The sequence below is a fragment of the Barbatula barbatula genome (assembly GCF_947034865.1).
Source record: "Barbatula barbatula genome assembly, chromosome: 3".
In the NCBI taxonomy this organism is placed as follows: domain Eukaryota; kingdom Metazoa; phylum Chordata; class Actinopteri; order Cypriniformes; family Nemacheilidae; genus Barbatula; species Barbatula barbatula.
The window spans coordinates 15,638,947-15,666,860 of NC_136764.1; the positions used below are offsets into that span (position 1 = coordinate 15,638,947).

At 38.7% G+C, this 27,914-nt stretch overlaps 1 protein-coding gene across 2 annotated transcripts; it reads left to right on the forward strand.

Moving 5' to 3' along the window:
- The first annotated feature begins 493 nt into the window (after positions 1-493).
- fgf12a (fibroblast growth factor 12a) lies at positions 494-27,914 on the forward strand. Of its 2 annotated transcripts, XM_079453319.1 has the most exons (6): positions 9,401-10,256; positions 10,945-10,992; positions 12,815-12,925; positions 17,806-17,909; positions 25,074-25,272; positions 26,416-27,914. In XM_079453319.1, exons 1-6 carry the CDS (start codon positions 10,061-10,063, stop codon positions 26,529-26,531), a joined length of 774 nt encoding a protein of 257 aa, XP_079309445.1. In that variant the 5' UTR covers positions 9,401-10,060; the 3' UTR covers positions 26,532-27,914. The 2 variants fall into 2 exon arrangements, with proteins under 2 accessions (XP_079309446.1, XP_079309445.1); XM_079453320.1 differs by lacking the exons at positions 9,401-10,256; positions 10,945-10,992 and adding an exon at positions 494-864.

Sequence of the window (27,914 nt, forward strand, 5' to 3'; positions counted from 1 at the left end):
GATACCCTGACAGTATTTCTCAGACCACTTCCCCCCAAACACAATACTACATGACTTCCTACCCTTCTAAACCATTATGCTTCCACACGTCCTGGAAGACATCGAGAAGTCATTACAAATGACCCTGTTACATATTGGTGTTTGACATTTCAATGGTATCAGAACAGAACATCTTATAGCAGCATCTAGTTATTTTTATAACAGCAGGGCTGTAACATAAGCTGTTATTCCCTTGTCCCTGCATACTGCTGATCATGCCGTTCTGCAGAGTTTGATCAATGAGGCCATTACAATTTTAGCTTACTAAAATACAAAGAGAAAATATGAAAGTTATAGAGAGGATAGAGTGGGCACAATAAAGACTGTCCCGTAATAATTTCAAAATATATTTTTCTAACACGTCCTTTGTGACATTGAATAATAAAATGATTGGACTTTAACATGCAGTGATTATTGAACATTTTGATATGCTACTGGGGTACCACAAAAAAGTCCCACAGTAGGTGAACAGCTCTGTCGGCAGCTGTTCAATACTAACACAGTCTCTCTCTCCCCTCTCTCTCTCTCTCTCTCTCTCTCTCTCTCTCTCTCTCTCTCTCTCTCTCTCTCTATGTGTCTCTCTCTGTGTGTGTTGAACGAAAATACATGCACAAGTACAGAGCACTCCCACCCTCTGTGTATGGGATACAAACTCACTCATACTATTTCATCAATAGCCTCTAACGACTGCTCTCTGCCGCCGGTCCCAGCGAGATTCAGCTTTCTGTCCACTGAAGCGCAGAGGCATCCCACAACTGCTCCCAAGCACAGCAACCGCACAAACTCAATTCCAAAGACAGCGCGACATGGATAAAGGAGATAAAGGTAAGGTTTTTAAGTGTTTATTTGCTCGCCATGAAAGAGTTAGATGGAGTGAATGTTGTTGTGAAAGTGGACTGCGGATCTGACCGACTGGTTCGGGAAGTGCTGGGGCTGATTTGATGCTCAATGCAGTATCCGGAACAAAAAGCTTAGCAGGTGCGAAAAATGCTGTTCACAAGGGTACCTCATCGTGATCATTTACTCATTTGATCTTTGTAAATGTTTTTTTGTTGCTCTTAAGTGGATATATGTGATAACGTTAGCGTTCAGAGAGTGTGCCAAGAAACAGGCAGGGAGAGCTTCCTGTGCAGATGCTCAGCAGAAAAGAATCTTGTCGACATGCTACATTCACGAAAGGCAGAAACCCGCAAATTTGATTGGTTTGTTACTTAAGTTAGCTCAAATCCTATAAGGAGAACTCCGTATTTTTACATTTGAGCATAAGCTGACTTTTGGGGGGAGGAATTATTTCTGCCAAGTAAGGGCTGGGCCAGGTGCTTCTATAAAAAGTGTTGCCTGTCCATTTTTTGGGGGAGAAATTATGTGTGTGATGTGACTTTTGTGACACTGGGCCGCGGATCAGCATTTGCAAAACAGTAAAGTCTCTTTATGGAATTCTCTACAATGCAACATTGCAATTTATGCCAAGGAAGTAGGCTATAACTGTACCATGGGCGGACATTAAGTCATATAGAAAATCAAAAGGTTATGAGTGTTTTAAGTGCATAATGTCTACATAGGTTTGTATAGATCAGTGTGAGCTGGGATCTTAATGCTGGAAAAAGGCACATTGACTGACATGTCAACACATTTACACACATACACAGAGGGAAGGTTTGGGGACATACTTTTTGCTGTGTACAGTAACAGAACAAATATTTTCACTCTGCTTTCTTAGCTTCATTATGCCTTAAATTTTTCTGCTGACCTACACGTTTTCTGTTTGTCCATCATTTTCTTATAAAGAAGTGCACTCAGTCCTCTGCATCTTGCTGCACTGTAAAGTAAAATTGTTTTTCCAAATCCTGTTAAACTGATGGTAAAAAATTCACAAAAATACAGAATGGCATTTTAGTGCATATGTTTCTGCAAACTTTTTATAAAACTAATATAATACCAGCCTGATATACTAAAATATGCTTTCTACCTTATTATACATGTACAGTTAGTAAAATTGAAGACATGATGAAAGTTCTAGTGGCCTTTCCATAGACCATTGACAGTTTTGCACAGTGATCGAACACAGTATAATATAAACTGCAAAAGAATGAACATAAGATAAGGTATATTTACTTGACAAGGAAAGTGAACCAAAATATGTAATGTTGTTTTCTAAAAGAAATATACAATTAGCCTATAAGTAAGTTTATCTGCAGTGGATTAAGAACAATAAACATGCAGCAAGCTTTACATCTTTATTAAGTACTTAATAAAAAAACAACATTTAAATCTTAGTACACGTTTCTTGTAAGTGTTTTTGTACTATAAAACAAGATAATAATACAAAGTAAGAAGTTCATTTTTTGTGCCAAAACACCCAGAAAACTCAGAAATTCTGAAAAGTTACTGTTAAAGTTTTCACTGTAACATTTTAGGTGTCTATTACTGTATATGGTAAATTTAGTGATTAACCAACAAACAAGATTTCACAACCTTCACATTTGTTTAAAACATTTGTCATGTCTTGACATTTGTCATGATTTGTCTTGACTGATCTGTTCTTTCTGTGTTTCTCAGTTGCTTTTGTACATTTCTTAAATCACAGTTAAAATTAAGAAACACATGCACATACATTTCTAGTTTGTCTGTAAATGTATCTGAATTGATGTTAGGTATTTCTGGACTTTCATTAATGAATGGAAAACATTCTGCTCTCATTCCCCATACAGCACTGAATTTACAGTTCTGTTCATGTGCTGTTTCCTATGTTTATCTTTCTACTTTTGCATTTGTTTTTATTTTGTATTGCAGTGACATAGCCTACCAACAGTAAACGTGTAGTGAATCCTGTCCCATCTCTTGCAATCAATATCAAACATACAATAATGTGCAACTTTGCAATGGTAATATATATATGCCATTAATGTGCGACTTTAAAAATGTTCAGTCATTGTCATCAAAACCATAGCCATAATTAATACCAGAAAATACTGACAGCACACAGGTATGTTGACAACACAGCATTTTGACATTTTTGACAAGCATCTTGGTCATGGGTTTGATCACACACTTTTGCACATACTTACACACAAATGTATTGTATAATGCAATGTCGCTTTGGATAAAGGCTAAATGCATAAAAAATGTATAAGTAAATGTTTGTGAAAATGACACAAGGACTCGTTATTGTGTTGGTGACAATATGTTATTTGACATAAATAGGAAGAGTTTGGTTCCAAAATGAGATAACTTGATAATTTTCTTTTTTAAATCATGTTTTTTATTGTGCGGTCCAATTAATATAAATCAAACTGCAGTTGGTTTGTTTTAATTTGAGTTATAATAACACACAAAAACATACAGCTAAATAACACAATAAAAACATGTTAACATAATAAAAGAAACGTTCTTTTTTAAAAGTTACTAATTTTGTAACCAAACTCTTCATAAACTTTTGAGAGATCAAGGATTGTGGGCAAATTACATTCTTTTGTTTTGTCCGTTGCATGGTGCTGATTTTACAAATTGTTTCGAAAACTGCATTTACTGCGGACTGAGGAAATATGCTTATAATGTAGACTGTTGTAATTCAAGATGGATGTAGAGTTAGATGACACTTTGCCCTGTTAGCAGGAAATGATCCTCTCCGTAGCACAATGTTAATGGCTATGTTCATTCTATCCTGTTCTTACTGTCCTAATACATTGTCCATTTTTGTTCCCTATTCACCTCTTCTTCTGTCTCTCTAATGATGGGATGATTCAGTTATTCTGCTGCAGAGACAACACACAACTCTGCTGCAGTTGCAGGTCATGCAGCAAGAAGTGCAATCTCTTTCCTTACTTTCCTTTTGCGATCAGTGTTTGATAAACTATTTCAAACCAACTTGCTCAAAAGGAATGTTGACTTTAGATTAGTTATTTCAGGCCACTACATGGTCAATATTTGCACCTATATTTTGGGGGCTGCATTGTGTGGTCTTGATTGGATTTACTCTCAAATGTGCTATCTGATTGTGTTGATGTCTGCAATGTTGTTATGACTTGAGTGTGGAATATACAACGTAATGAAACACATTGACTACATTAATGTCCTTGCATGTTTCAAACTCGGATACCAATAGGCCTAGTTCTGCAGGACTTTTCTTAAAATTGGGTTTATTACAGGGGTTCATGAATTATTTTATATGATGGTCAGAACTAGTCCAGCATGATTTTCCCTTTTGCTGTCGTTGATCGTTTTAAACTCACACGTGACTTCTCTCAATCACATCTTTGTGGTTTGTAACTCAAAGCGTTGGTTTGGCGCGTCCTCTAGCGGTAGTATTAGCTCACAGCGAATGCGAAACTTCTTGACCATGCGCTAAAAAATCTTTGTCTTTAAATGTAGGCTGCATCTGACGTAGGCTGTACGCCTCTCTCCGGTTCCCCATGGACACGAAACAATTGGCTTTTTAACCCAACTATATTTGCCGCCGGTTGCCCGTGTCTCCAAAATGCATCGCCTCCATTACCTCATCGACGGCTGTCCCGTCACTCATCCCTGCAGTTTAACTTTCGCGTGGACCGGTCACTCATTTCACGTCTGCTAGTAAAGACTAAAGCATGGGCACCAGAATGTGCAAATTACCCTAACGTCCTTGCGCAGCCTGCACCCGAAGCTAACTATGCTAAGGCGAGCACTTAATAGTCCACTACTGGAAAAGAAGAGTATGATGCGCTCGAGATGCCTCGTACGAGACTGTTTCACTATCCGCTGCTCCTTTGCCCTTTGCTGTTTTTGATGCTCTGAACGTAGAAGCCGCACTGTACAACCACTCGAGGGGCTCACAGTCACCCTCTGTTGTGACCCTGTGCCCGTTTGCGTGGATTGACGAGGGACCCATACCAAGTCAAATCAATGAGGATTCTGAGGCTCTTCCTGAAGAAAGGAGCGCATATGCTGCAGTGTCTCTGTGGACAACGATCGGAGCCGACCACAACCACCAGCGGTGAGACATTTAGCTGTGCATGCTCTCCTTTGAGCGATGAAAAACGCTCTCATTGGCCGCTGGCGCTTGTGAGCACATCTTCCGTGTCTGCGGTACTATGCGCTCCCACTCCACGCATTTGTGCTAACTTGTTTGCGAGGGCTCGACTTCAACGACCCGCTCATGTCATTCCATCACACATCTTATGATACGAAACGCATCGTTATCATGGTCATGGGCAAAAGCCGCCTCCGCTCGTTGCAGTCACAGTTTAGTGCCGAAATCCCTATCCATGTCAAGGACGTTCCTTATGCTTACTGGAAACAAAGAATGCAGGGTAAATGTAGGAAACTATTGATGCATATGCAGCAAATGCGGCTCGCGAGGGAACGGCAGACAGAGGCGTCCCGAGCTGCTTTGAGGTGAGCTGAGCTTTCTAAAGCAGGCACCGGCAAAAGAGCTCGGAGGTCTCGTGTGTCCGCCAGGACAGGGAACTTCTGCACGTCATTCAGCACCTTGGACAGCCACCCAATTCCGCATCGCTCCCAACTCTTCCGCCTGTCTCACTGCACATTTCAGTCCATCAGAAGGCCTGTCCTTACCATTATATTATCTAAAAGCTGTCTCAATTAAAAGTTTTAAAGATTCATAATTTTATCAGAACCTTAATACAAGTACTCGGTACAAGACATGACATAAAAATTATTTCTAGCTATCTGTTGCTGGAAAGATGTAATTAATTACATGACAACTGTTTTGATTTACATCCCTAAATATTCCTAAAAGCTTCTGACCTCTTGGTCATAAGACCTTTAGGATTTCACACTCAAGTCTGTCTTTAATAAAGCTCTATTGAGTTACATCAAACAACTATTTTTATAGTCTAGGCTGTTTTCATTTGTATAAAAATATGCCATTAAAATAGCTTTCACACATGTATGCAGTAGCAGAGAGTGTGCATAAATGTGCCGTGTTGCTGCTGTGTGAACCTCCTCTTCATTTGGCTTGACAAGATACACAACTTTTCTGTTTATCCATTGTTGCAGGCAACTTAATTTGGCTAAGGTTCAGTTCATACAGCTGTGCCACACATAATAATTTGGGGATGTGTCAGGCTTTTGTTTGTTTTTATTCACATTGTCATGCGTTCTGCTGATGTGCTGGATATTTCTGATTGTATTATATATAGGTTTATTTGTCCATACGTTAAAGCTTTCAAACATTTTTGAAGTTAGATATTGCAGATCTACTATTTGGCAAATGCTGGCTGAACCTGATTATTAAATCATACTTTTTCAATAGAGATGTAGATTACATTTTTGGTGCTTACTTTCATCACACGGACAAACAGATAGCTGTGAAAACCTTTTATTTTATATACAGTAGATTTTAAATATAGAACTTTTATTTTTAGTTATTGATGCAGCATTTAGGCCAGTCACTGTGAGACACGTTGTATATTGAGGGTTCACCCTCAGCTTGGCCAATGACATGTGATAAGTTGATGAAACACTTTGTGCTCTATCTCTTTGGTTTTTCACTCTCAGGTTTTGATTGCACATGACTCCATGACTAAATGAGGTTTTGAAACCAGGACAGCGGTTCTCAGGAGCATGTTCAGGAGACATACACAAATCACGATGTCTGCCATATGTAATGAGTTACCGCTCTTCCCTTGAATTTGCGTCTTGGGAGACTTCAAAATAAGTGTACCATCAACTGCATATGATGGAATTTCTTTCATATGCTTGACATTCTCATTGCATTTCAATGCACTTAATAAACCGTAGAAATTCCTGATACGATCACCATGAAACGGAAGTTGCGATTTACTTCTTCTCCACATCATGACGTGTATCCCATTGAAACGGCTTCTGAAATTAGATAAAAACGAGGGCGTGGCTTTATTTTGCCCTTCCCTTTTTGATCGGTGTGTTGTGAGTTGGGCCTGGAGGGGAGGGGTAAAATGCATTGGACGTTCAGTATTGTTCTAACTCTTTTTTTGTTGCTGACATCAAGCGGCGAAGAGTTGTTGTTGAGAGGGAGAGGAGCTTAACGTTTTTGATTAAAGATTAAAAGTGCACATTACTAAAAAAAAGAATGGTCTTCATGGATGAATCATTTATAAGAATCAATGCAAAACTGTGTAAAACACTTACAATTGTCCTGTTTGATTGCATGGTGACTTTAATGTTGTTTAAACATTTATGTGATAACATGCTTATCACACTATTGCATTAATACATTATAACAATGATTGAGTAGTGTTAGTTCATAATAATAATGATTGAGTAGTGTAAGTTCATAATAATAATGATTGAGTAGTGTAAGTTCATAATAATAATGATTGAGTAGTGTAAGTTCATAATAATAATGATTGAGTAGTGTAAGTTCATAATAATAATGAATGAGTAGTGTAAGTTCATAACAATAATGAATGAGTAGTGAAATTTCATAACAATAATGATTGAGTATTGTTAGTTCATAATAAAAATGACTGGCTCAGCTAATGCAATTTATCGTGGTACATAATACAGTACACTTTCATTACAATAAAAGCCAATAGGTTGCTGAGCCAGTGCATTCCCCTAGCGTGGACACTAGATGGTAGTGTATACTTTAAGTTGGCTCGACCTCCCTTTGAGTCTATGTGAAATACAGGCTTTGTGTATCTGTATTGGAAAATGTACAGCTAGTACAGCAGCTATCTCTGTTTATTCAATATAGTGGTCAGTTGCAAGCGCTTCTGTAAGCTCATTTTCAGAAGCTGTATTGAATTTATGTTATGAGTGTAATGCACCTCTTGAAATGTAAATCACTACTGTATGTTCAGCTGGAATACACTGAAATATTTTTTGTAATATTTGTAAAGGAAATAGCCATTTACAAAGTATTTCTGCAATGACTTACATGGAAAGATGTCCAAAACACTTGACATATCACTCACAATCCTGTTTCCTATTGATATGATAGTTCAAACCTTTCAAAACAGTAATGGATATAGATGGTAGTTTTATATCCTTAGTGACATAAATATACTGTATATACTGTAATATACACTATACTGTAAAAATATCAACATATTGTTCAACGTAACTTTATTTTGGAAGAGAATTGTGACAAATGTTACCCAATGGTACCCAATCTGTCTCAAAGATTGCTTTTGTGCCAAAAATGAATTAGAACAAAATGCTGTGTCATTCACAAAGACCTCTGTAACAGAGGAACTTGGTTGTAACTAATAAATGTACCATTGTACAGTAGATTACCTACAGTTGCAAATGATGATTTATGATCCATTGCTGTACTTGCTAAATAATTGACAACGGTTAAAAACAACAGTGGCGAAGTGCCTCTGTGCTTAAATGCCATTGTATAGCCCATGTTGATGCAATGAGACTAAAAGTCAATTCTTAGCACCACATTCAATTTAGAAGAATGAAGGAGTGCGCTCTCAAAACGGAGTGAATCTTTAATACTGCACTTTCACGTGAGGCAAGGAGCTTTTCGTGTCCAAGCCATGTGATACACCCACTTGGTGACTGCAGAGTCAGAAGACAAGCTCCCCCATATGAAGACATGAAACCCCTCATTTTTCCCGTCGTGCACACCCTCTGAAAACCAGCTGATGGACGAGAATTTCAAGCCACAGTCAGTGTCTCTGCTGCGTGACATAAATGCAGCATTCTGGTGTTATAGTTGTGATATTTAGTTCTGACTGTGTCTCACAAGGTGTGGTGTTCCCTCGCTGCATCACTAACTAAAGTAGAATGTTACATCTCTGCGGCAGGCTTATTCCTGGATATCTGTGGCTGTATCTTGCATAGTGTTGTCTTGGTTTAGCGTCTAAATACAAAAGCAGTGTCAGTGCAGTGCAGTTCAGTCATTCAGTGCAATCACACATATTGGCATAACAAATCAATTAAATGCTTACCTCTGCAAGCTGCGTTCCAGGCATTTTTATATAAAACGGGAGGTTAGAAATGGTAGTATTTGGTCTTTTGTACAGTGGATGAAAATGAATTTAATGGATTGTATCATTCAGACCTGCAATTATGGGCTTGCCACATTAGAAGCAAATCTATTGAACAATAATAACAGTGACAAACAATCGAGGATGATACTTGGCAGATGAATAAAAGCAGAACTGGAACAGAGATGGTTCTCTGTTACAGGATGTGCCACATTGAACTGAAACAGAGGTGGCCATCTGTTGGACAATCCTTTCCTCTAACCATTAATGTCTCTTGATCGTTTTCTCTCTCACTTGCTCTCTTTCGTTTACCCCTGCGAATTCCTCATCCAAACCTCAATCACGTACGATTGCGTTGAGAGAGAGAGAGAGAGAGAGAGAGAGAGAGAGAGAGAGAGAGAGAGAGTCTATCACACCCCATTCATTGCCTCGCTTCCAGTGTACCACATGCAGCACCAGTCTAGGGGGGATTTACAACATTCCATCAAATGTCTTCGATGGGGTTATTAGCGTTCTCGCTTGACATATGATTTACATTTTGTAACAAAAAAACTCTAGCAGAGGAACTATGAACAGCTTCAACATCATTTGTTCAGAGAGAGCTCCGAGATTAAGCGAAGTTGTAGGCACGTCACTCACATTCCCTTATAGCGCATGAGAATTTGCACTCTTGTGTCATGGGCTACATACATGAACTGGATTCATGCAAAGTTATCTTTACGCGTTTGGAATGAGCAAGACATGTGGATCATGTAGGAGTCGCATGGACGAGGAATTGCGCGTCTGATGTCTTCGTCACCTGGAATACCTGAGCGACAGGTTACATACGTTCACACGGGACGTCTTTTTCTCTAAACTACATTTTTGTAAACATGCAAAACAGAAAACGTGCATGATATAATCTCGTGCGAAACTCCTGGGTATATACAGCCTGAGAAGAAGATGAATTTTCAACCCTAATTCATGGGATCCTCTGGATTTGTCGCACGGGAATCGGAGATCTTGGTAGCGGACAATTCAGTTTCATCTCATTCAGTCCCAGTTATTGCGCTTACAGCCCGCACCAGTCGAGCAGCTCGTTTAATTTGATAGTCGAGATGGCCGCGATCGCCAGTTCTCTCATCCGACAGAAACGCCAGGCGCGGGAATCCAACAGTGACCGAGTGTCTGCCTCCAAACGCCGCCCCAGTCCCAGCAAAGACCCCCGCTCTCTGTGCGATCGACATTTTCTGGGGGTCTTCAGTAAAGTCCGCTTCTGCAGCGGCAAGAAAAGACCTGTTCGCCGGCGACCAGGTCAGTGCTGAATGTTTTTTAAGACTACCGCCCCCATCCGAAGCCTGTGCTGCAGTTCAAATCTTCGTCTACACCGCTGGATGAACATATCCTCCTTTGCATTTAATCATTATTATCGAACAATGAAAAGAAAAGGAAAATACACCTCTTTCACAGTATATGTGCATCAGTATTCACCAAACGTTTCCCATCGAACCAATCTGAATGCACAAGTTGTTTTCTGTCTAAATAGTCAATATATATGTTTGTTTTATTAATGTTATCGTTACTGTTATCGATTTATTCAGTGGTCTGCAAATTTAATCCGAGGCTATGCGATCATGTCTGTAAGAAGTTTGTCCTTTAAATAGTGCAAGAACGCAATTTGTAACAGTCAGAATCCAGAGGCACTGCAGTGCACCAGGGCTTTCTTAGATGAAATGTTTAATGGTAAATGTTTATCACTGCTTTACTGCAGTGGGGAGGGATGGCACGGTTAGTTTTACTGATGGACACTGTTTCATTGCCCACTGAACCATGCTGTCGTCCTTTTTTCGGCACCCAGAAAATGGCACAAGCGTGTCTCTCCTCCCTCACGATGTAGGACAAGCAGAGTGTTTCCCCTCTCCCAAATATATAATCAGTTATTTAACGGCTGTTGCTCTAAAATCTGTCTGTAAAAATGTTGTTTTTCCTTCTCCCCCGTAAGATGCGCCCTCGAAACCTCCACAGGTGTCCCGTAAGGGCGTCAGGCTAGGTCAGTAGCTCAGCCTCCATCCATGTGCTGTGTCGTCCAGTTACCCACCCCATTTCGTGCTCATGGGAGAATAGCTCCTGTCTAACGGCAGTCGCCGGTGTCTGCCTTGTCCTTGCAGTATGCTTTCGAGTATTGTTCTATCTCTCTGTCTTTATATTCTTTTAATGTATGTCTTAACCCTCCTCCTCCTTTGTTTGGTACCTTCTTTCTTCTGATCTCCCTTTTCGATTTCTGTCTATTTATGTTTTATTCCCCTGTTATCTTGTATGCTTTGTCTCCACCGTCTGCAGTGAGGCTCATGTTTGCTCTGTGCTGCTAATGTGTCGTGTTTTTCCTGTTAGTTTTGGTGATTTAAGAAGTCGAGGTGACCATTCACCATTTCATGATCATGACATCATCTCTCAACATATATTCAATTATAACTGTTTCTGTCTATGGAATGGGGCGATATGGATTATATTTGCATTGTACAGGAATATGTCCAAGTGGTGATGCAAATATGACATGGATTATGTAGCGGAATAGACACATACTTAAATCCACAAATGAGATTTTTAACTGTTTTTATTATGTCTATGAAATGGGGCAATATGGAACATGGAAGAATGAACAGAACAGAACTATATTGTACATGAATGTGTCTAAACACGATGCAAATAGGACATGCATTATTCAGTGGCACGTACAAGTGCATTGCCACACATACACTGCATGCACACAGTGAATCAAACCAAATCTGACGATAACATGTCCTGGTCATATTTTAAAGGAACCCCAAAAATTAAAGGAACAAAATCATTTTGAAAGAAAAACCCAATTTAGGGCCATTAAGAGCTTTTTGCATTAAAATGTTTACTGTATTACAATACTGGGAGTATCACTACTGGGAATTTGAATAAAATTATAAATATAGACCACAGAGGTGAAATATCTTAATGCCTTAAACTAATGAGAGGCAGAGAATTGGGGCAGTTTGCAAAAACTGCAATGCAAAAAGTCTTAGTGGGTTATAAATCAGCCGCCATTTTCATGAAATTTCTTTATTTTGTGTTTTATTTTGTTGTGGGAAATATTGTGTCCTGGACATGTTTTTGTTAGATTCCTCCCCATATGGACATCTGATGTATGGACTATTATCACTTTTGTACATATATGCCCATATATCAAATTTCCGTATGGAATCTACAGGCGCACACACGTACGTGAGTAAAATAATAAAATAAAATTCTCCTCAGGTTAGGGGTTATTTCCTAAAGGGAAGTCTTTATTTATGGAGGTGTGGATTGTGTGTGTGATTTAGTAATGTTCTTATGGATGGATATAGGTAGGCTCGTTCGTGTGAGTGATGGCCCTTCCGGCCTGTCAGAGATATTGGGTCTGCAGTGGATAGATGAGGTCCATGATGAATAGCTGATCATGACTATCATGGACATTCACATTCTTTTCTGCGCTCTGGTCTTGATAGCTGTGGAACTTTGCTGCATGTCAGACCATCCATGTGCCCCTCTTCACTTCTACAGGATGTCTCAGGCCTGCCTTCAAAGAGTTATTGTACCTGCTTGTACAGGTCACTGCTCCACCAGAAAACACCTGTTACTGCTCCAGCTGGTCTTCTAAACTCCAGGTGTCCATAGTGAAATTGATTAATGGGGTCACAGAGAGCAAATATTTACAGCTTTATCAACACAGTCATTCATAAGTGCATACACTGCAATCACGGGATAAAAGCTTATTACAATTTCCATGTACAAAAATGCACTGTTATGGGGCGGAGTCTGATAAAAGTGTGGGCTGGGGGCGGGGCTGTTTTTATTTTTTTCAGAGCCGCAGCTGAAAGGCATTGTGACACGACTGTTCAGCCAGCAGGGTTTTTACCTGCAGATGCAGCCAGATGGAAGCATCGATGGCATCAAGGATGAGAATAGCGACCACAGTGAGTAATTGAAACTGCAGTTCCCATCAAGCATCAAATGTGCAGTACATGCAGAGCCATTGTACCCAGGCCCGGATTAAGAATTCAGAGGCCCCTGAGCACCAGTGTCTTATAGACCCCCCCATACACACGTGTCAGCACAATAAAGTTTAAATTAGCCTCTAGGGTTCAACGTGTAGGAACACCTCTATCTTATACTGAATTACATTGATAAGTTACAAACTATGATCACAATCTGAAGGACAATATCAACACCGGCAGATCCTCCATCATACAGGATTTCCACCACATGATTTCAGTATGCAAGGAAACACCACCACATCAATGTAAAAAAGACTCTTACCCTGTACCTTTTAAGACTTAAGACAACTGCGAGGGTAGATCAACTCATTATATTTACAACAATAAAGCCATTCGCATTGACATATTTTCAGTTTCTGTTGTCAGTTCATGACAACTCACCATAAAAGGTGGTGATTTCCCCTATATGTTCTTTCACACAGCCTCATGGTAACCATGAGCATATGTACAGATGAACTGTGTTCACATTTATATATCCAAACAGTCGATAAGAGTGACAGGTTGTTGAAAACGCTGTTTTGTACTCATTTTATTAATGAGTCACCTGTCATACGGTGCTACAGTGTGTACTGTACAGAGTGACGCCAAGAGAATGGATCCCTGCGCCAGGCATAATGCCCATGGGATAATCCGGCCCTGATTGTACCCCGCTAATTTCGCAGGGAGGGGGGATACAGGCAGGGATTTATTATGTGCCCCTGCTCTGTGGGGGATTTTGAGGGTTGCGTATATAAAGCTTATAATCTTATTAATTGACTGTAAAATATAAGTTGAGAGAGCCCTCTCTGCGATTATCATTAAAATGCTGGTCAAACTCATTCTATATGCCAACAGTTTACAAAGCTACATGTGATAAGAATAAAATCTTTCTGTAGGCCTGTGCCCTTTCTTTGTGTCAATATCAAATATCTTCATTTTTTTAATGTCTACAGAATTGTGTGTATGTACCTATGTATTCCCAGTACTTTTCTGTCAAAACTTACATCATTTGGAAGTCGGGCCTTTCTTCTTCAAAAAACGTTGAGCAAGAAGCTGCGCCATGCGTCATGTCTACAACTCCCAAATACTGTAGGCAGTCTTTTCATTTAGGTTTACTATCACTCTAACAAACATATGTTAAAAATATTATACTGTTATTGCCATTATGTGATACTATAGCCTACACTCTAAAATTGATTCGTTGTCTCAACAACCATATTGTATTATGTTAAGTAGCTTCTAAGTAGTTGTTTAAAAATATGCAACATTACTTAAAATCCATCCCAAAAAAATTACAAGGAAAGGTCAAACGTATACATAAAGTGAATGGAAAATTGTGCAAACTACAGTTAAAATGAAGTAAAAACTAACATATATTTCCAGTGCCATGGACTTAATATTATCAGTACAAATGCTATGAGGAATACCCATAAGCCCTTGCACCTGAAAAGTTGGATAATTCATGCTTTTTTAAATAATAAGCACTTTTGGTGCATTTTTATAGATGTTAATAAGATGTATAACGGAAATTTAGATTAGTACTTAATATTATTGATATTGTTTTGTAGTGAATAATCGTTTTCTGTGAAGTTACCATTCAGGTGATTCGTGTTTGCTTTCGTAAGCATAGATCCTTTTTAACTCATCATATTTCATACCTCAATTAGGAAGACACATATTAGAAATGCAGTATGTTGTTTGCGTCTGTGGAGAATCATTCAATGACTGACATCAAATCGGTCATCAATTATTTCAAAACAGTTTGTTATAATAATATACTTCACTATGCTATATGAACATTAAGGTAAATTAATGAAATATTTAAGTACAGCCTACATGAGCACTGTAAGTTGAACTCGTGCTACATAATTGTTTAGGTCAAGAAGGTCTGCGAACCTTAGAAGCGAACTGATATATTTATGTAAACGCAACAAAGATTCTCTTTTTATTTTGACTTGGTGGATCCTTGGGTGTAGAGTGATGTATGGCTTAATATATGAACAATGGCATTTGCTTTATTATTGTGAAATAAAAAAACAGTGTAACTGTCACAGTATTCATAAACTTTGAAAAAATATTTTCGCTTGTAGGCCGTCATTTATTTTGCGTCAAAATGGTTGAAACCTAAACCTGTTCTCTTTCGCAACAGCTAAGCACACAAGTTTTCCATATATAACAGTAAAATATGACACTTTAAACAAGGAAAAACTTTTTACTTGTTTTTTTTTTAAACTTTTAATAAGATCAGATATATAAACACAGAGGGACAGTAGGTGGCGGTATGTCCTCTTGACACAAGCCAGACTGCCTGCCACAAATGAAGAACACGTTCAGTATCAGTAAGCGTTGGCTCAAGGTAAGCCTGCATTAAATCATAGCTCTTAACTACCGCCTTTAAATCATTTAAGAATATTTAAGACATCAGCATCCACCATAATCGTTTACTTCATACATTATGAGAATATACTGATAAACACAATAATAAGATGCTTGCGGTTTGCTTATTTACTCTGTTTTAGAACACACGTGAATATTAGCCCTCCTCAGCTAATGACCGAGGAAGAAAAGATAATAGGCAACGTTAGGCTACTGATGTTGATAAATTAACATCAAAAAGTCGAAATCTGGATAAAATGCATTGTATAATGGCTAAAACATCATGTATATAATAAATTCGAAATGATTTTGGTCATTAATATGTATGTTTGTATTGTTTCTAACAAACAATATAAAAATATATGAAAATACACCAAATAGCGTCTTTATTTTCGTTCTTATTTAAGCATTATATGTATGTATAAAATCTCCTTAAGTTGAATTTGGAAAATGGAAATTAATTAAATAAATAGTATAAAATTCTTACATATTAAACAACTTTCCGTAACATTTAAGAAGAACAGCCCCTAAAATGTATTATACTTAAAAATTTTTTTAATATTTAATATTTAATTTAAGGCACTTTCAATAAATAGGCCATACAATGAATATTAAGCATTTGTGAAAATGGATCATTTTTATGTGTTCTAGACTTTTTGAGCTTCAAAAAAATTCAAAATACTACAAATACACAGGGGAGAACAAGATAACAAGACACACCTGGGAAAGACTAATCAACAAGAAAAACTACAAAAGACTAATAACATGGCACAGGAAAGGAAATAACCTGAAAGTCCACAGACTACAGGGAACACAGACTGAATCATGACATATATATTTTAATGTTTATTTCACATAAATTAACCGCAACTATGATGTATTTGTGTTGTTTTATCTGAAAATAATTATTCTAAGTTGAGTGTAGAATGTGTGACAATATGAATTGTGGGCAATAAGGAAAGGTAGAACTCACCTGACATAAAGCTCTTCTCTGTTGTCAGAAGATCTTTCTATGAGTCATCCTTTTCTGTGGGGCTTCCTTACAAAGCTAATAAAGAGGTCCATAAAAGTGTGAAACGTTTGCATTTTCTGCTAATTGTGCAGCCTCTTTTGCAAGAATCCGCTGCCCAGAGTATTTAAGATATGCATCTCCTGAAGTGAGTCCTGGAGTTTTCATGAAAGGTGTTTCTTTCTATAAGGAACAGTGGACCATTGTGGGTAGTTTTGTGATTATGGGAAATGGCCTTTCACTTGTATGGCCATAAAGGGTAGCTATAACCTTTATAAGAAAACATTAACATCACAGTGGGTATTTAGCACCTACACCATTGCCCTTTCAGAAGACAAAAAAAAAAACAATTCTCTGCAAGACTGGATTCACAACGAATGAACTGTACTCTCAAGGGCCATGCAGGTCAAATCCCTGTCCTACGTTTGTGCAGAAAAGACCTTTCAAAACCTTCTAAACAGTATCAGTAAGTTTCCCAAAGGCATTTGCTAGGAAGGATTTGTCACAGCACTTTCACATTTAAAATTCAACCGGGAAATGGTTTTGCATTACTTTCACATTTCTAGAGAGCGCGAAAACTTTCAGTGTGACGATGATGAAAAACTGTCCTGTTGGCTAGCTAAAAACAAAGAAAGAATAATGAGAGAAGTGAGCTTCTAAAATAGCCTCAAGTGGTTCTTTTAAATTAGATGAAATTTTCCTTTTCTCCTATAATACACCGGGACTCAGCCCAAATATTTTTTGGGGGGGCGCCATACGGGCAGGAGGACCAGATCATCCAGCGGGCCTCCTGACAGTCCGGTGGTCCCGGCCTTCCAGCCGGTGTCAAGTCCTGCACCCAGTCCTGCCCAGCCGGCCTTCCAGCCGGTGTCAAGTCCTGCACCCAGTCCTGCCCAGCCGGCCTTCCAGCCGGTGTCAAGTCCTGCACCCAGTCCTGCCCAGCCGGGGTCAAGTCTATAGGAACTCGCCGTATATGTTTTACAAATAAAAAATAAAGCCATATCCTACTGTATTACAAATGGTCTTGTGCGTAGTCAAAAAATGCACGTCTTCCACCCCCCCAGTTTGGTATCTGCAGCCTTTCAAGTGAATTTACACTCCAGAGCAGAAGGCAGTCATTTTTATCAAGTGAGATTGAATCAACTCAATGGAGTTGTGCATGCTGGCATTGCGCCATGCTCCGCGGCATCCGTAGACCACGGCTCAAAGTGCCTTGGCTCGAAAAATCTTTTAAAAAACATAGAGTAGCCTACGCTCACTACCCACGTATTCACCACTTTTTAATAACCTAACCAACATCATTTTCCGATCATAAATTTCCATTACCAATGCTAAAGCAAAACTTTAGATAATGGAGTCCTGTGAAGAGTTTGCTTGTGAGACTAGCAGTGCTACATTCTATTATATTATGTAACTTTTGCTTATATTTCTCCAGCTCTTTTCAACCTCATCCCCGTTGGCTTAAGGGTGGTGGCTATTCAAGGAGTGAAAGCAGGTTTCTACATCGGCATGAATGCAGAGGGCTTCCTCTACAGCTCAGTAAGACCCGCATTACTCTGTTTGCATGCCTCTGTGTGTGTGTACGTGAGAGAATGCTGCATGCGGTGCATATTGTTTTCCGGGAGCTCATTTATATTTATGCATGTACTCCGTGAGCTCAGCCTCATTAGCACAAAAAAATGAAAGCTCTTCCCGCTGAAAAACCTAGTCTTTAACATCTAAATTAAGTTGTTACATTTGTGCTGTATAAAATCCTAGAAAAAAGGGCTGCATATAGCATGTTTTCCCTGTAGGGTTTAGCTGAGTTATAGTGGATGACAGGCATATGCTCTTGCCCCCACTCAGCCTGCAGTTGAAACAGGTTTGTGGAAGCATGTCAGAGTGAGTTATGAATTCCTGACAGCTTATATAAGAGTCGGTAACAGAACTCTTAATCCTGTTAAAGAGAATCTGAGAAAAAAGGAATACATTTGTTTCCTGTTGCCACCGCCATGCTGTGAGTTGACATGGATTTGGTTCTTTGATTTCTGTTTAGGCCAGATGAATCTTGAACTGCAGCAATTCTCCATTTGACAATAGTATTAAGCCTTAGTTCTGTTATTAATGCATTTCTGTAATAAATAATCAAACTCCACTCTACAAAATATTCATCACATTAAAAAGTTAGTCTGTGAAAATCCATTTAAAGTCATTTTTGGTGGTTTACTGTCTTCCACATAAACTCATCCTATCAAAATACTACCTTGATTTCATTATTATTGACTGAGTGAGGCCATGTCAAAATCATAGTGGTATTAAGGGTTGAAGTAAAACTTTGATGGTTGTTATCTTATAATTAGATTTTTAAGACTTCACCCAAAAATAAAAATTCCCTAATATTTACTCGCCCCAGAACTGTTGGCTGTCCTACATTCTTCAAAATGTCTTCTTCTGTAAAAAATTATCAAGTCATTTTTCCTACTATGGGAGTCAATGAGTGTCGAGATCTGTTTGGTTATAAGCATTCTTCCGAATATCTTTCTCTGTGTTCATAAGAACAAAGAAATGTAAACACATTTGGAACAACTCAAAGGTGAGAAAATTATGACAGAATTTTCATTTTTGGATGAAGTATCCCTTTAAACCTTAAGACACAGAGACTTTCAGAAAATCCAGAAATGTAAAAATGTTTATAGTCGGAGGTCACTTGTTCATATTTAAATCTCAGTTAAACCGTGGATTGTTTGGAGCGTATTTCTTTGGAAACTAAATTGACTGGATTAAAAATAATGTTTGAAGTGCAGCATAAGGCGGGGGTTTACACAGCTTTTACTAAAGCTAAACAGATTGTCACCAAACATTAAGCAACTGGTTTATGTTTATCACCAAGTGGTGTGTTACAGATTGGCACTAGCTAAAGCGAAATGAGAACATTAAGGTTTGTGGCTTGAGAACAACTTTTTAAATTAAAGGCGGAGTGTCTGATTTATCTTAGCTGTTGTTGATGTTCAAATCACCAAATCAAACACACCCCTACCCCCATCTTTCACTTTTAAATGAAAGGAAAACTTTCCTGACATAAGGAGCATCTGTATTTGGGCATTTATTGAGGGAAATTTACATATTGAAATAAGTCATAAAAATCTGTGGATTTCACATGTGCCTATTTAAGTGGCTGATTCCATCACTTAAGTACTACTCAGAATGTTTCTGGTTCAGTCAGATTGAGTACCAGAACAGTCCGTCATATTTTTATGTTATGTGTGTTGTTAATTTCCTTTTCTTTTTAATGTAACACCTATTAAAGCGTGGTTCTTGCTGCAAAAGTGGCTAAATGTCCTTTTTGGGAACCGTAAAGTCTTTCCTATTGGTTTCCCCCCCAAAAAGCACATCAATGATTTTTTAACCTCAGTTGCTTTAAAAGCAGTGTTCAATCAAATACATTTTACAGCAGACATATTTACGCTTATATGTGATGATAATTATTCAGTAGTATTTGAATGTAAGCTTTCTAACTCATTGCCATGTTCCAGGTGGCTTTCTTCCCTAACAATATACTAATTTAACGTCTTTAGTAGTTACAGCAGAATATAAGTTCTTTTTTGCATGTCCTTTGTGGAGGTTATTCAGTAAGACATGGTTAGTTTCCTTTTGCTCATTTGCTCAGTTATTATAACACTGTTGGAAGTTTAAGTGGGAGTATTTTAAAGGGGGAGTCTATGATGCATGTGGGTTCCTAATCTCTTGACATCTTTAAATTAGTGTAGTTATTCATCTATGATTAAGGCACGTTGATGTGTTTGAAATATTAGGCCATACATTTTTTTTTTCTAATTTATACATTTCTGAAATCAACACATTTATTTGTTCAGTCTCAAGCGATAGAGTTATAGTCTGATTGAGAAGATACATCCAAATGCTGCAGGCTTTTTGAAGGAATTTATTTGGTCACTGCAGAGATGCTGTTTTAGTTCTCCAGGGGGGCAATTACTTTAGGAAGTTTCCCCAGCTATGAGTCTCATTATATCTGCCCACCCCCCAACCCAAGCCCCCGAAGAAATGTGTGGAGGAGGCTGTGATTTGTTCCTTCAGGAGCTCAGCGAAGTCTTTGCTGTCTTCTGCCTTCTGCTTTAATGATTTACATATAGCTCCTACTTGCTTTGATCCTCTTCAGCTCTGGATTCATCAGCAACATTCCAAAATCCCAGAGCCTCCAGCTATTGCTGTACAAGGTTTGCTCTATAGCTTTTCTAGTCAAAACAGTTGGCATGGTTGTTTCGATATAGCATTACAATGTCTTTAATCATTTCAAGTTTAGAATGATCTTTATTTGAAAAACATTCTGAATCACTAAACACGGTGGGTCTTATTCACTTATAAATGTATTCTTGCACAGAATTGGTTTGAAATGGATCAATAAAGCAGGATTTTATGAAGCTCTATACACTGGGACTTTGTATATTCTATTGCTCAGAGTAGTGATTCATCAAAGGGATGTCATGATGTCGCCTTCTTTCCTCAGAACATCACTTCATCCATCTGTTTGTCATCATAAAATTCCAAAATCCAATTTGTCACTTGGCTTAAATCTCACCGGAGCTTTGAGAAAGAGTTGTACTATTTGAAAGTCATTAGTGTGAAGAATGTTTTAGAACTTATCAGAGTATGCGAATACATTTCTATCAACACTCACCCTCATGGCCTAGAATATTTACGCAAATTTTTATACCTCACTTTTGGAAAGAAATTGTTTTAGTTCACCACATAATAATAATTCTGTCACTGTTCAAAACATAATAAAAGTGTAATAATCCTTATTTATGGGCTTGTTAAACTCCGAATGTTACAAAAAGAATCCAAAAAAAATTACTAAGCCAAAGCCACAAATGCATAAAAGTGGATTATGTGGGTTGTGAGCTGTGGGTTTTAATGGCTTTTTGAATTAGCCTATTTGGAAAAGTCTGACAATTCTCAAAATATGAAATTAATAAAATGGGCTATGGGTTTTGGAAATAACATATACATCTGGGAGATGTCTATTTGATGTCTGCATTTACATGTGTGAGATGTATTTTTTGACGTCTGCTGTCAGATGTCATATGGACATCTAGAAGATTATATACCACATTGAAGAGAGAAAATTTTAAAAAGTGCCAAACCCTGCAACATGCTAACAGGACCAAATGCTATGATCTGTAAACAATCTAGCTAAGATTCTAAGATTAATTAACCAAATTAAGCAGAAAAGCTCGATCACTTAGACTCAATCCTCCTTGTTGCGAATAGCCACAGCTGCATCCAAGAACCGTCAACCAAGCAGTCAATATTTGCTGGGGGCATGCAGTGCATTTAAACACACATTCTAATTTCAGCTCACAGGCATTGTGTTAGTCATGCTCAGAGCTGATGGTTTGTAGTGCTACCGGTTGGCTTGAGTGGGAGTTTGGTTTTAGCTCTAGTAAGTATTCATCCTTAATTATTTATCGCTCTTTCACTGTGACCTACTTTACAGCACAGCGGTAACCACAATTCTGCCTGTATTTCAAAATGCATCTTTAATTAACATACAAGGACACCCTCTGACGCAGGGACAACGATAATCTTTTCACGTAGTTTACTTGCAGACATACATTGAGCTGTTTTGTGGATTGATCATTTATACATGATATCATGCCAAAACATCTAAAACAATTAAATGGCTCATGGTCCATCATGCATACTCGTAGATAAGCTTATGAGGTAGTTGTGCACAAAACTTTTACGTCCTTGCACCTCAACATTCATTGTGTACGCTCAGTAGTCCAGTAGATTTACTGCATTTCCTTTACTGCGGTACACCCCTCAGGCAGCAGATACGACTTCTAAAATGTGGATTTTAGGTTTCATCTGACATGATTTACATTATGTACACATATGCATACCTTGCATGCAGGCCTGAATATTAGCCTCTCTGCTCTAACATTAGTGGAATAGGTTTGATTAACACAAGGGTTGTAAATGTTGATTGCTGTTAGCATGGAGTACATCAGATGGCTAAGTAAACTGGGCCCCATTAAAATCTTCTAGAATAGACTGGGTGTGATTCAATCTAATAAAGTTGCCATTATTTAATTGTACGCCGAGCCTGGTCAGAGTGGTATGACCCTATAGATCACTTTATAAGACTTTACTGAATGCGTTTCCAGCATTATGGTCATTGGTTAATGTAAGTGTTATACTTTGGAAGTGATGTGAATGATTGACTCGATTTGCAGAATGAATCGTTTGCTGTATTAGCTGATTAGATGATTGACTGGAATTTATGCAGATGAACAGCAGACAGCTACATTAATTACATTTTAGATTAATTAAACAGATCAAAACGTTACATTCATGAAATGTTTGAATAAATCCTCTTATCCCCAGAAAATGTATAGAAGCAATTATTAAGCTTTCAACCTTTACCCCAAGGACTGCTAAATTGGATAATCTAATCTGGCAAACACTTTAATCTAGTTTCGAATTTTCTTTTGCATTCTTAATCCCGGATTTAGTGAGATGTCCTGCATAAAACTATTGTGTGCTGTCTTTGAACTTTCCTTCATTCGCTGAGATGGAACTGTGTCCTTCTCCAGTCTCCCAATGTGAATGAGCCAGCTGTCTAGACGTTGCTCTGCCTGACTTTATCCTTGGAATAGTAATGACCTGTCAGATGAAATTTAAGAATAAAGAATTCATCCTGTTTAAACACCTCTGTCTAATCCAGACGCACACAAATTCATCTCTCTTTACCCTTTTTTATACCTAAAGTGTCAGGGCTTTTGCATTCCTCTCATGGCTTTTGTATATATTAAGCATACATGTCACGAATTTAGCAGTCTATTAGGTATTTCTTAGTGAAATATCTGGGCCATTCTGCAAACTCTACAGCATGTCGTTGGGTTAAGCAAATGTCTGCTGCAATGCTTATGGTCCAATGAATCAGTCTCTTATTCTTTATTCTCCCCCAATTTAAATGGCAAATGCATCGTTCTACTTTGAATTGTTAGCTTTTTCGTCTTATTGGTCCTTGATGGCCTCATTTGCCCGTTCGTAATACACTCTTCAAAACAATGAAAACAAATGCATATAGCATTGTGCTCAGCACGCTCAGTGGCAGGTGAGGAAGATTATTCTTATTCTATTATTCCAGAAAGTGCTAAGGGGTCCCCAGAAAACATCTGAGAAAATCTCAAATATTGTCTGTGTTAGTGAGCACTTCCCCTTTGCCGAGATAATCCATCCACCCTCACAGGTGTGGCATATCAAGATGCTGATTAGACAGTATGATCATTGCACAGGTGTGCCTTTGGCTGGCCACAATTGGCATTTGCAATGTCCACTAGAGCTGTTGCCCATGAATTTAATGTCAATTTCTCTACCATAAGCCGTCTCCAATGGCGTTTCAGAGAATTTGGCAGTACATCCAACCGGCCTCACAACCGCAGACCACGTGTAACCACACCAGCCCAGGACCTCCACATCCAGCATCTTCACCTCCAAGATCGTCTGAGACCAGCCACAATCGGCTGCAAAAAGCGGTTTGCATAACCAAAGAATTTCTGCACAAACTGTCAGAAACCGTCTCAGAGAAGCTCATGTCCATGCTCGTCGTCCTCATCGGGGTCTCGACCTGACTGCAGTTCGTTGTCGTAGCTGACTTTAGAGGGCTCACATTCGATGGCGTCTGGCACTTTGAAGAGGTGTTCTCTTCCTGTATGAATCCTGGTTTTCACTGTACAGGGCAGACAGCGCGTGTATGGCGTCGTGTGGGTAAGCGGTTTGCTGATGTCAACGTTGTGGATCGAGTGGCCCATGACGGTGGGGTTATGGTATGGGCAGGCATATGTTATGGACAACGAACACAGGTGCATCTTTTTTTGGGGCATTTTTAAGGCACAGAAATACAGTGATGAGATCCTGAGACCCATTGTTGTGCCATCCAACCACGACCCTAACCTCATGTTGCAGCATGATAATACATGGTCACACCAGATACTAACTTAGAATGATCTATTTCTGGATACATCGCGGGTCCCCTTACATGGAATTCGTCATGTTTTTTCTACAGTAGCCTTAAACCGACAAACTGCTTTAAAGAGCTGGTTCCCGTCTCCTTCCTTCCCTTCTATGGATTTTCATTACACTCTGTTTTTGTTCTGGTCTAATTTATCCACCCTTGTTGTTTTATGTACCTAAATTCAACAAAATATGGACAAGCTCAGTCTTGTTGGGAAAGGTATATACATGTATTGTCTTTAACTCAAAGGTAATACTGCAGTGAAAAGTACACTGCCCTTGTGGACAGGTGCAGGACGGATCTCTGCCTTGTGGTAAGGTGGAGGTCTTGGGTTCATCAGGTTTGGCAAGGGCCCTCCAAGCCACACTTACCTCTGCAGCATCCCCAGCAGGTAGCGTCTGCTGTGTGACAACAAGTCACATGACCCAGATAAGTGACACTAACTCCTTGTGCCTCTCTCTGACCTCCACAGATCAGCGGCTGTTCTCTACAAACACACACACACACACACACACACAGTTAGTCACACCAAAACACACACATACACTTTAGCTTCAAGCCACTGTACAGCACTTGGCAGCCTCCCTAGGGACTCCCCGATATAACAGTTTGACCGCCTTTTCTCCTCTACTCACCACATTAAGGAGTAAGTTATGTCACATACTGTTATTGTTTTTTATCCTTAGGAGATGTTCACACCCGAGTGTAAATTCAAGGAGTCGGTGTTTGAGAATTACTACGTTATCTACTCATCCACCATGTACCGCCAACAAGAGTCGGGTCGAGCCTGGTTTCTGGGCCTCACCAAGGAGGGTCAAGTCATGAAAGGAAATCGAGTAAAGAAAACAAAGCCCTCTTCACACTTTGTACCAAGACCAATTGAAGGTAGTGTATGTTTTTTAAAAGTGTTAGTTCACCATCAAAATTAAAATTCTGTCCTTTACTTATCCTGTTGTCATTTTAAACATGTGATTTTTTTTCTTCCGCAAAACTCAAAGGAGATATTTTGAAAAATGTTGGTAACCAAAAACACTCGTTGACTTCTATTGTATGAACACAAGACCAATGCAAAGTCAACTTTTTTCAAAATACAAATTTTTGTTCTGCAGAAATAGAAAGTCATACTGTTTTGAAATTACAAGAGGTCAAAATAGGTGAAGGTGAACTATCTCTTTAAAGGAAAAAATAGCTGTTTATCAACTCACCCACAGGCCATCCGAGATGTTGGTGACAGTAGATTTTTTTTGGTAAATCTGCAGCCCTCTTTGCCTCATATAATGGGAGTCTATGGACTCCACCTGTCTAAGAGTTCCTAAAGCACATAATTCCAAAAAGCAGCTCCTGGCGACATGTTGACGTCTTGTGAAGCTAATCGTTCAATATTTTCATAAAACTGAACGTCATTTTTAAAAATATTAGCCATACTGTGCAGCCTCTGCAGACGTCCAGATCGCAATCTTCTTGTAGAATTTGGTAGTGGATGGTATACCAGCGTCTGGTGCGTTTAGCCCCACCTTCATTAAGGGAGTTTTGAGCGACTGTCGCTGAAATTACGCTCAACACTCCCTTTCTGCAGGAGCATTCGCTTCACAATATGTCATGTCACCAGGTGCCGCTTTTTGGAATTATAAGAGCATCCCCATGTTCAATGTGACTTTGCATTAAAAATGAAATAATGACTAAAATACCAAAAATAAATTGTACTTGTAATTAAATGTAATTATATAAATGACAATGAAAACCTTCTGATGAGTTGAGTTCAACACATTACAACACTTGCTTGTTGACATTGATTGAAGATATAAATGATAAGTCACATAAGTAATAATAGATGATTTAATATGTTAATTTAAATAATAACTCTTTACCATTTTAACAAATCTTTCTTTAACCTTCTTTAACCTGTCTTTATGTTGTTTTCTTCTCCTCTAGCTATATTAATATTCACTTTGGGTAAAGGTGTCTGCTAAATGAATGAATGTAAATGTTACAAATATGAATCTCCTGACATATGTTTGCATTCTGCAGTTTGCATGTACAAAGAGCCTTCACTGCATGAGATTGAAGAGAAGCAACGCTCCAGGAAAAGCTCAGGAACTCCAACAATGAATGGAGGCAAAGCAGTCAATCAGGACTCCACATAGCAGGGCCCAACACAGGAGGCTACTACAGCTCAGTAGCCCCTCACCTCTGCTTCTTGGGCCTCCAACCACGGGAACGGAACCACACGCTACAACGAGACGACGATCTGAACTCTTGCCTGTGAAAACTTTTAGAAGAACACAGAGAGGGAAAAAGACACAAAAAAGTTACAGCTCTAATCAGGACTTGAACATTTTATGCAAAAAAAAGCTCAGTGGTTAGTCATGCGATTCACAACGATAGTATTATTTTTTTGGGGGATTTATGCTGCGTGAAATGAGCTTTATAACATTCTTATCTGTTGATTTTCATGTTAATGCTCTAGCATCATGCTTTACTCTTTTACTGCGAACGTTTCTCTCTTTGCTGGGTGTCGTAACTATTAATTTTGTCTTTGGATTTTATGGAGATTTTGCTTTTTGTGTTCTTTGAAAGGCATATGCACTTTGGGACTCAAGACAGGGATGTTAAGTGGGTGAATGTAGAGCTTGTTTTAAAGCAGGACATAGTTACTTTCAAAGAGGCATTTTTGAAGGTTTTCGAAGCATTACGCTGCTTTTTTATTTGGTAAGTGTCACTATTCATGCCACACTTTCTTCAGAAGTCTTGCCCTGATGCACATTATGTCCAGCACAAGTGCGTTTGTGTGCGCGCTTGCCCTATTCAACTCCTCTTAACTGCGACTTGGTTTCAGCTGGAGTGCAGCACTCTACGATTGATAGCTTTGAGTTGAAAGTAGGATGTTTCCTGTGAATTATTCACAATTTCAGTGCGTTAAAGCAAACCTGAAAAAATATGCAAAAAATCAACCCCTTATAATTTAGATCACAATCAGACTAATACGAATTTTAAACTCAAAAAATCGAATGTGTGGCCAATACACTAGCCCTGTCCAGTTCTAAGCACAAAGAAGGCCAGTTAGGTCCCCACAGAGGAGTTTCATAGCAGTCGACCTGGACAGGGCAGGTGAATTGTGGGTAGCTGACCAGGTGAAAAAACCTGTCGTTTATATGTCTTCCACTAAAGATAGCATGAGAGCTGTGGCCAAGTCTGCAGCAACGAGGAACAAAAAAACTATGACACTTAAAATGCATGAGTCATAAGAGAGAGTCTATGCTTAACGGAGAACCGGTCAAATGGACAGTATGTAAAAAGTGTGTTAAAACAGACACGCCACAATAATGTCCAGCTCTGATGGGTTTCCAGACAACACGATTAATGTTAGTGTTTCCTCGTGTACAAACAGAACTCTTTATTTTTCATGTTTGCAGATGTTTTCACCTTATATGCATTATGAATAATGGGATGTACAAAACATGCATTGATATTATAAAGCAGAATGAAATTAGGATTGTTTAAGAATAAAAGTATGATACTTAAAGCTT

Coding starts and splice junctions, on each gene's coding strand:
- fgf12a (XM_079453319.1), top strand. CDS start 10,061: ATGGCCGCGATCGCCAGTTCTCTCATCCGACAGAAACGCCAGGCGCGG. Junction 10,257..10,944: donor ACCTGTTCGCCGGCGACCAG/GTCAGTGCTGAA, acceptor CTCCCCCGTAAG/ATGCGCCCTCGAAACCTCCA. Junction 10,993..12,814: donor CCGTAAGGGCGTCAGGCTAG/GTCAGTAGCTCA, acceptor TATTTTTTTCAG/AGCCGCAGCTGAAAGGCATT.